The sequence below is a fragment of the Xyrauchen texanus genome, chromosome 7 (genome assembly GCF_025860055.1).
Source record: "Xyrauchen texanus isolate HMW12.3.18 chromosome 7, RBS_HiC_50CHRs, whole genome shotgun sequence".
Taxonomy (NCBI): Eukaryota; Metazoa; Chordata; class Actinopteri; order Cypriniformes; family Catostomidae; genus Xyrauchen; species Xyrauchen texanus.
In genome coordinates, this window is record NC_068282.1 from 26,159,490 (window position 1) to 26,170,049 (window position 10,560).

General features: G+C 41.8%; 1 protein-coding gene across 2 annotated transcripts in view; it reads right to left on the reverse strand.

Moving 5' to 3' along the window:
- Window positions 1-4,552, reverse strand: part of LOC127646281 (tumor protein p63-regulated gene 1-like protein) — a 49,024-nt gene extending 44,472 nt beyond the window's left edge. The window contains exons 1-3 of one of the 2 annotated variants that reach the window (XM_052129799.1): window positions 4,416-4,552; window positions 2,435-2,680; window positions 1,765-1,856 (exon numbers count right to left, since the gene is read on the reverse strand). In XM_052129799.1, the coding sequence (XP_051985759.1) occupies window positions 1,765-1,856; window positions 2,435-2,674 (332 nt within the window). In that variant the 5' untranslated portion in view covers window positions 2,675-2,680; window positions 4,416-4,552. Of the gene's footprint in view, window positions 1-1,764; window positions 1,857-2,434; window positions 2,681-3,044; window positions 3,635-4,415 lie in introns of those variants that run through there. The other variant, XM_052129798.1, reaches the window with a different exon arrangement.
- Window positions 4,553-10,560: the final 6,008 nt, after the last annotated feature.

The following is a 10,560-nucleotide window of genomic DNA, read 5'->3' on the forward strand; positions in this document are numbered from 1 at the left end:
CCTTTTGGGTTTTAATAATCACACTAGCACATATCAAAATTTTATTTTAATCAGTGCGCATCCAAACATACATTTTCATCCCAAATATGTAAAATTATGTGACATTCCGCATTTTACAGCGAATACAATTTTTATGACTGGATTTAGTGATTTAGTCTTTGTTTTCCACATTGTGGATATCATAGGTCCCTACATGTGGTAACCAAGATATAAGCGATCTCTGATTGTTGAATTATGAATTTACATCAAGGTGTAAAGACTACGCTACAACCAATTAATAAAAATATCTGCAGTCTGACCATCATCGTCTAAAGTTTACAATTTAAATGCTGTATTTAAAACTACAGCAATGTTGAAATGGAAAAAATATTTTTCACTATATCAATACTTAAACTATTTAATCGGTACATGTAACAAAAACCTTGTCAGCGACACAATTAGTTTTATTATACTAAATATTCTCTAGGACATTTAGGTATTTTTCTTATTTTCCATGACTTTTCTGTGACTGGAAAATTGCACTGCAAAATTCCAGGTTTTCCTATTTTTTTCAGCATGCATGGGAACCTAGATTATTTAAAGCCACTATAATGTAAATAACCTTTATATTATGCCTTTGTTTTGACAGCATATACATAAAAGGTACAGCTAAAGATACTTCCAACAACGTCTTCAATAACAAATTTATAGCAGTCAAAGCATGAACCACATGAATTTAATATTTTTTTTCAAGTCAAAGCTCAAATTACAGAGTTGCACATGCATTTAAGGAAATAAGCCTTTATGTATGAGTTCCGGACCATGGGAAATATATTATTAATTTTCATACAGTATAGCAATGCCTTTGAATAGTTTACTAAAAACCTGCTCCCAGACAGATAGTTGACATCAGCCATCTGCATTTCTTCTAGCAGCCTGATTCTCCTCAGTTTATTTCGCATTAATTATTTCCTGCACATTTTACATATTTACAGAACACAGAGTGGTATAATGGATTATGGCATGCATTAAGCACCATGTGACGAAAGACCTGGGTGAGAAGCTCTTATTAATTCTCCATGTGAATGTTGCAAATTTGCAGAACAGTTTTTTGAGCAATGAGCAACCTCACAAAAAAATATTTCCAAAGTTGTTACAACATCATAAATTCGGATCACAGGACAATGCCTACTTTCATGGATAAAGTATGTCTAGGAATATTTTTATACTACTCGCATGCATACCTAAAGAACATACTTTATTAACATTTGAGAAGACAGTAAGTTCTTTATCAAATGCAGTAGATCCTATGAAAATAAAATTGAAGCTTTAGTCTTAGCTGTAGCTGCAGGAAACGGTGCATTACTCCATATATCAATTTCGGTTAAGGATTACGTAAGCACAAGTAGCGTTTGCCATGTTCCTCAGGGCTAATGGGGTTGTTCTACTTATTCTTTGGATGTCTTGATAGATTAATTTGTGTTATTTGTTTACTGTTGGTTTATGTGTGGTTACTTCAAAAGTGCACTTGAAGGGACAGTTCAACCAAAAATGTTAATTCTACCATCATTCACACCCTCATTCTTCCTCTTTCTTTGGAGAAACACAAAACATGTTAAGCAGAACTTTCTTTTGTTCCACAAAAGAAAGGCTATATGAGTTTGGAACAACATGAGGGTGATTAAATAAAGACAGAACTGTTGGCTGTACTATCCCTTTAACTATCATATTTTCTATTAGACCAGCATGATATAGATATATATATTAATAATAAATCAAACTTACTCAGCCATGAGCCAAACACTCTGAACAGCACCATCTTCTGAGGGATCTGCCAGTGCTTTAAGTTCCTCAATGGCTTGGTCCAAAGTTCCAGGCTAAAATTTGGCACAGCACAACAATTCATATTCATCAATTCATATAAAAATACAATATAGTGCATACAGTCCTCTAAATGAAATTGTTCTTAAGAGAAATTGGCAACACTGACTTTGTGATAAAATGGGATTACCAACCCTCTCTCATTCACCTTAACAATACAGAATTTTGTCTCTGAGCTGGCCAGCAGATTCAAATTTGCAAATCAAATTGACTCAGGTAGACTAAGTTGAATACAGGAAGACAGCCATCAGTGATCTCTGCAGGTGTAGAATACAGTATATTTTTGACTGAATACTGGCTCACATGTCAATGGGCAGCACTGGACTGATAAAGCAGAGTATTATAACTACCATTGATTGTTAAATGGCAGATAGAGCTAATTCATATTTACAAAAGGTGTTGTTGGTAGCGTTCAATTGTACTGCTGAGCAACCATGGATTGTTTGCACCAAAGTGCTTAAAATGTAAAAGAAGTGTAGATTATGCGTCAAGACTATTACTAAACAATAGAAACATCCATGCGTGGTCAATGGAGAAAACTGTAATTTGGACTAGGCATCAAAAAGAACATTACCCTGAGGACAAAAAATCTCTTCATTTTAAACTGTTCCACTGTTGACACCCATTTAGCTTTGGCCACTGAATGACTTGTAGAGGAGATGGTTTCCTCTCTAGCCTCTGTAGAAGGTGTGCTGGGTTTATCTGTTTCACTAGGAGATTGCTGAGGCTGAATGTCTGATTCTGGTTTGGGAGACTTCTGAACCCGTTGCTCCAGGTCTACAGCCTTGAATGACTCTTCATCTCCCTCTGACATGGTGTTCTGCAAAAATTAGATTGTTAGAAGCCATTATTGAGATTTGGCAGTCATTTAAAACAGCTATTACAAACAAGTAATCATAAATAAGCTACTAATACAACAAATAATAAATATTATTTAATAATAATAATAATATTAATATGTAGGTTATGAACTGTTCTAAACAAACAACTCTCCATTATTGTAGTTTAGTTTAATGAATAATTATTCAAACCATCGCTCGATGACAACAAAGCATGACTAATGTAAATTTGATTACCTTCTGCGTAGGAAAAACATGCATTTCAGAAAATTATGTTTCCACTACAATAATGGTTACTATAGTGACTTTATTGTACAATACGGACAATAAAATATAGTAGCTTACCTATAGTGGCAACAATTACGTTTAAATCAACCTGTTGTATGTTTGCTTGACTCCGCGTCAGGTGCATTAGAAACTATTTCCTACTTCCGCGATGCTCGAGCAGATATGGGCGTTGTGGTCGCGCCTAGAAGGGATCCCTCTTTCGACAATCTCGCGAGATTCTACAATTCTACAGATTCTTATTATTATTATTATCATAAACGTTTTGAACAATTTCAATTTAGAAACTCAAGCAGGGAACAGTCATTTTCATATGAAAACATTTAAGATTAAGAATTTACCCATTCAATTATGGTTATAATGATTATGTTTACCAACTTTGACATCTTTCTTGAGAGACCATCCATATAAATCAAAACCAGGACTAAATCAAATGAAGGATTGCCAGTCCCAATGTTTAACCAGCTGTAAAGATCCTGCCAGAACGGCAATGAGACAGAGCAAGAAAAAAAAAAAAAAGTTCAATAATTTCAGGATCTTTCAAACAGAATCCACAAAGATCTACTTCAAAGTGGAGCATTTTCTGTAAAATTTCAGGAACTAAATAAACATTGTTCATGATTTTAAACTGTATTTCCTTCAATTTTGGTGAAATTGACCATTTAAGATAATGACTTATTATTATACTTATTATTTATTAACATCATTAAATTATCAAAAATGTTAACCTTTTATGATATATTTGAATATTTTTTATTTATTTAAGAAATTTCCCATTAGGCCTACTTTGTTGTGACATCAACCAGTGTACACTTCACCAATCTTCAACTCAGTCAACATAACAGAAGACTTCTGCTTTGGACAAAATAATTCTGCCCAGAATAGAAAGATCTCTTATAAGCCAATGATTAAGAAATGTGTTAATACTATCTATTTTCTCTTTTATGTTTATTTTTTCTCTTGTATTTATATCTAAAGACATTATTATACCTAGGAACCTAGATATTTCACATCAGTTTTGACAGGAATGGATTCTACAATTGTCTCCTTACATGAGTAAAGAGGTAACAATTGAAATGTTTTTCAAATTTAAGCATAGGCCAGTTTGCCTATGTAAGCATAAGCATAGTGTCATCTGCAAATTTACTAATTCTCAGAATGATAACTATATTCAGCTATGCTGATAATTATGCTTACACATACAAAGAATTTGTCTTGGTAACAGGAGCTTCCAGTGCACAACAATAAAAAACATCAACAAGACTAATAATAATAATTAAATTGAATAAAAAAATAAAATACAACTTTTATAGAAAATAAAGTATATATAGAATACAAAATAATACTAATATTATATATATATATATATATATATATATATATATATATATATATATATATATATATATACACACATACATACATACATACCAGGTTTCTGTGAAGAACAAGGCAGCAGAGGTTGAAAAGTCATTGTTTGTATGGATGAGTAGATGTGGTTTGTCCATTTTGTTAGGAAGAGAGAGCGGAGATTCGCTAAATGAATGCTCAGCAGCGCTGTTCAAAATCCATGCCAAAGGAGCTTGGCCAGTGCACCTGCTCGTCTCCCTCGTCTGTGTCTCTTGAAGAGCAAAGCTGCACCTCTGACTAAAATGTCAGGTAAAGCGTCCGAATATTCAAAAACCGGGAAAAGTTTGTCTGGTATATGCTGCCGAATGTTCAGCAGTTAGTCCCTGGTAAAACTGATTGGAAAAAGATTACTAAACACAGGACAAACCAACAAAAACAACAAAAGAATTGGAGAGCTCCACACTGAGGCGGCCAACCGCGGCGCCATCACGATGTATTCATAATCAAAAATGGTAATTCCTTTTAATTGAGGATGGTTCTCAATTAAGTAAGCTAGCATTTGAGTGCATAATATAAACAATTTTGATGAAATTGGACATTGGCTATTAAACCTGCTTTCATAGTTGGGGATAAGCACCCTTTCTGAATACATTCCAAAAATGCATTACATAATGGTTTTTCTGATATCGTTCCAAAAATCTAAAAAAAATTCCACCATTAAAATTCCTGGTGATTTGCCAATTTTAATTTGTTTTAATGCCACATCAATTTCCGTTATAGTTAATTCCTCCTCAAGTAAGTCTTTATCTTCCTCATTCAGTTTTTGGATGTTATCTTTGATGTTTACAAATAGAGAGATACAATCTGCTTTTTCATATTTGGATTTATGAAGGTTATGACAAAAAAGTACAATTTCGTCCTGAACTAGTTTCTGATCTTCTATTATAATATCATTAATCTTTAGCTTATTTTTTTTGTCTGTCTTTGTTCTTCAAGGCTGCAAGAATATTTTCTTCACCTTTTTCAATCCACCTGGCTCTTGACTAGATACATGGTCCATTTGCTTTTTCTATGTACATCTCATCTAATTTAGACAGCAAGGATTGGAATTTTGTGTTCTCTGGTGATAATTGCCAATGAATAAATTTTTCAAATCAGTTCCATTTGTTTTTGTTTTCTAATCAGAGATTTATACCTGTGTCAATAACCTTAAGGTTAAACCATTGCCGTTTTTTCATATTAGACTGTATCATGTTTATCCCCACCACCCGATTCAGGCCAGGGCAACATCCAGTGTAACCAGGTCGACAATCACAACACCGCCACGGGTTCCCTTAGCCAGCAATTTTATTTTATTAGTATTTTATTTCTCTTCAGCATCACTCAAAAACATAACCAAAAAGAGCTCTCCCTCCACCATCACTACAACAAGAAACAGGTGTTAGAGGTAATGACAACCCAGACGACAAGCCTTACTGCTCTCTCTCTCCCACAGACAGACACACGACCACACCCCCATCACCACATATACATATCTAGCTTTTCAACCTCCTCAATGAGAGTCATCGCCTGTTACAGAAATCTAACATTCTGTAACAAGTCATTGTTGAACTTCCAAATATTAGGAGAGATTTTAGGTTATTTAGATATTGATAAGGACAGACTAACCATACAATGATCTGTAAGTGGAGAAGCTGAAATTTTACAACCTGAGATTTCATCACCTGAGATTACATAATTCTCTTATCTGGCTTGCTCCAAACCCAACTGCCTCAATGGGACATTCTCCTTTCTCAGGCACACTATTTCCTCTTTCATTTTGCTAATTTATTCTTCTTTATTTTCTTTTATTGCTTATGTATTAGCTTCTATCTGTTTTTCTATAATGTTCGGTCATTGATCTTGCTCGTCAAATCTTCTAATTCGGGTTTGAATTGCATCAAAAATCACTTCATTAATACTTTCATCTGACTGCTTACTTTTGACTTTCGACATTGTTTTTGCTTTTTGGGGGTTGGGGCTGGGCAATGATGTGCGCTCATATCGTGCTTTAGCAGTTTCTTCCGTCATCGCTTCAATAGCTTCTTCATCACATGCTTCCTTGAGAGCCATCATGTTGTAATCATGGTCTGCTAGCCCAGAATCTGCTTGGTTAGTATTAGCCATCACATTCATGTTTGTAGTAATGGAGAGTAATATTAGAGGTATAACGCAACAAATCCAAACAAGTTTGGTGTGATTCCCCACTGTGACGAGGCAGGCAAAGAATGAGGATCTAAGTGCAGCTTTATTTAAAAAAAAAAAAAAAAAAAAACACAGGGAACCTAACACAGAGCATAACAAAACATGCAAGAAGTGACAAATAAACTGGGGGAAACAAGGGCTTAAATACACAAGGGAAAACAAGGAACACCTGGGGAAACAATCAGGGCATAAGAAACAATCAGGGGGAAACCAATCAAACCCGTGGAAGGCTTTCTTCTTCTTCTCCTCCTCCAGATGGTCGAAGTTGGCAACGCAGGCTCTGGGACAGATGAGGCTGGCAACACCTGGCGAAACAATCAGGGAATGAGAAACAAAAAGGGGGAACCAATCATAAAATTAAACTACAAAGAACTACAAAAACCTAAAAGGAAACAGGAACTAAACATGAACTTCAACATAAAAGCACAAAAACAAAAGACAACAGGGAATGTGACACCCACACTGGTAGGTTTCTTTGTCAAGGGTATCGGTTCTAGGACGTTATCAAACTAGTTTTATCAGAGCCTGCACAACTGATACCATTCATTCTACAGTGCACAATTCTACAGATTATACACGGCACATAACAGACTGCGCATATGCAAGAAGTTGACGAGCCGGTAATTCATAAGGTAACTGCAACTACATCACCAGAGGCCGTGTGAAGAGCATTTATTTCTCCCAAATTAGATTTAACAGGATTTTAATTATAACAAATTATTCCATTAATCTCTTCATCTCAATATCTAATTCTGGACACCGAGAATAACCAATTAGGCTTATGGAACGCATTTAGCCTTTTTTTACATGATAATTTTTTTACATCAATAATTCAACTAGCCTTAGCCACCCACATTTATCCAGCTATACAATGAGACATAACTGGCAACTGTATTTTTCTCGACAGCATTTTAAGATTAAACACTTATCTTTAATCTTTTGGCAGTGAGGAAGATGAGATCAATTTGTCCTGCATGCTTTTCACAGAAACATACTGGCCATAGATTGGATACATTGTGCAGGATACTCCTGTTTTACACCTATATTCCACCTCAGCCGTGTCTTCCCAAAAAATACTAAATTCATGCAGCAAAATCCCTCAAATTGTAATGAATCAGGCAGACGAGGAGGTGTGGATCCAAATGCAGTTAAACTTTATTTAAAAAAACCAACAGAAAGGAAAAACCCTCAATGGGGAAACAAACACAAAACTAGAAAAACACGGGCAGGGGAGACATACCAGGCTGACAACATACAACCATACCAAACAACGACTGACAGAGACTGAACAAACAGACAGGGTTTAAATACAAGAATGTGAGACAAAGGGGCCAATGAACAACCAGAACACAAACTAGATGACAAGGTGATTAACAGAAGCAAATGACAAATTAACAAGGGCAGGTGAAAACAATGAACAGTGAACACGAGGGAAAACAAGACTATGGAGTTACAAGGGTGCCAAAAGTGAAAACTAAGGAACTACAAAAGTGACAAAGGACAAACAAGGGCAACGAAAAAACAAGACAGGGTATACATAAGAGCCCCCCTCAAAGGATCGGCTTCCAGACGATCCTAAAAACCCAAGACAAAAGACAGAAAACCCACAGAGAACAAAATGATGGCACCGGGGGCAGACAGGCAGACCAGGGGGGGGCACAAGAACAAGGAGGCAGTCCAAGGGGCACAGAGGGCAGGCAGGAAGTGCAAGGGGGCACAAAGGGCAGGAAGTCCAAGGGGGGCCACGAGGGGAAATGAGACAGTCCATGGGGGCACAAGGGGCAATTAGGCAGTCCACGGGGCACAAAGGGACAGGTTTAGATGGCCCGGGGGCTGGCCATAAGGCAAGGGCCAGTTCAGGGGGCCTGGGAGGAGGCCATGGGCCAAGGGCCGGTTTGGGGAACCTGGGAGGTGGCCACAGGACAGAGGCCGGTCTTGGTGGCCTAGGAGATGGCCGTGGTGCAAGGACCGGTTCAGGGGGCCTGGGAGGAGGAGTGGCCACTGGGGAGGCTGGCGGAGCCGTGAGGGGTGGAGCCAAAGGGGACTTCTGAGGCGGAGCCAAGGGAGGCTCGAGAGGCTAAGCCGAGGGGGGTGATGGCTTGGAAGGCTCAGAAGGCGGAGCTGAGGGAGGCGCCGCCGTGGGAGGCTTTAGGAGCGGGGACCTGGAAGGCTCTGGAGTCTCTGGGGGCAGAGCCGTAGGGGGCTCTGGAGGTGGAGCCGTAGGAGGCTTGGGAGACAGAGCCATAGAAGGCTCGGGAGGCAGAGCTGTGGGAGGTTCTGGAGGCGGAGCCGTGGGAGGCTTAAGAGGCTCTGGAGGTGGAGCCGTCGGAGGCTCTGGAGGCAGAGCCGAGGGAGGCTCGAGGAGAAGAGCCGCAGGAGGCTGAGCTGAAGGAGGCTCGGGAAGCGGAGCCCTGGAAGGCTCGAGAGGCGGAGCCCTGGGTGGCTCAAGAGGCTTGAGGGGCGGAGCCCTGGAAGGCTCAAGAGGCTTGAGGGACGGAGCCCTGGAAGGCTCAAGAGGCGGAGCCCTGGGTGGCTCAAGAGGCTTGAGGGGCGGAGGCCTGGAAAGCTCGAGAGGCAAAGCCCTGGAAGGCTCGAGAGGTGGAGCCCTGGGTGGCTCGAGAGGCGGAGCCCTGGGTGGCTCGAGAGGCCTGGGAGGTGGAGCCCTGGCAGGCTCGAGAGGCTTGAGGGGCAGAGCCCTGGAAGGCTCGAGAGGCAGAGCCCTGGGTGGATCGAGAGGCCTGGGAGGTGGAGCCCTGGCAGGCTCGAGAGGCTTGAGGGGCGGAGCCCTGGAAGGCTCGAGAGGCTTGAGGGGCGGAGCCCTGGAAGGCTCGAGAGGCTTGAGGGGCGGAGCCCTGGAAGGCTCGGGAGGCGGAGCTCTGGAACGCTCGGGAGGCGGAGCTCTGGAACGCTCGGGAGGCGGAGCTCTGGAACGCTCGGGAGGCGGAGCTCGGAAGGCGGAGCTCTGGAAAGCTCGGGAAACTCGGAAGGCGGAGCTCTGGAAAGCTCGGAAGGCGGAGCTCTGGAAAGCTCGGAAGGCGGAGCCCTAGAAGACTCGGGAGGAGGAGCCCTGGAAGGCTCGAGAGGCGCTGGCTCTAGGACGGGCACGACCACTGGCGCTGGCTCTTGGACGGTCCTGGCTACTGGCGCTGGCTATTGGACGGTCAAGTCCACTGGCGCTGGCTATTGGACGGTCGTGGCTACTGGCGCTGGCTCAGGGACATCTGAGGCTACAGGCGCTGGCTCAGGGACATCTGAGGCTACAGGCGCTGGCTCACTGACGTCTGAGGCTACAGGCGCTGGCTCGGGGACGGTCGTGGTACGTGCCGGCTTGGGTTTGCTGGGCGCTGAAGGCAGAGCCACGGGGAGTTTAGGGCACGGGGCTGTGGCAGGCGGAGGCTGGTGAGCAGAGACTTTTCCCCTTCTCCTCTTCCTCCGGGCTGATGCGACTGGCGAGGCTGGAAAGCTGTTCCTGGTCATCGTGGCCTCAGGCTCGCAGGCTGTGGCTGACGAGGGCTCGGGCTCGCAGACCGGGGCAGGCGTGGGCTCTGGCTCGCAGACCGGGGCAGGCGTGAACGGGGAGCCGCACAACAGCAAGGTTAACTCCAGGAAGTCGCGGAGAGTCCAGCCGCGTGATGCTGGCGGCAGCCGCTCCTTCAGCCAGCCACTCAGGTTTTCCCTGAAGAAGACAACCAGGGAGGTGTCCGAGAAGTCCGCAACAGCCGCCAGTTTAAGGAAGTCGCGGACGTGGGCCTCAATAGGACGGTCCTCTTGCCTCAGGCAGAGCAGGTGGTATCTGGCGCGTAGTACTGCTGGATCCATGGTGGGTCAGTCGTTCTGTAATGAATCAGGCAGACGAGGAGGTGCGGATCCAAATGCAGTTAAACTTTACTTAAAAAAACCAACAGAAAGGAAAAACCCTTAATGGGGAAACAAACACAAAACTAGAAAAACACGGGCAGGGGAGACATACCAGGCTGACAAC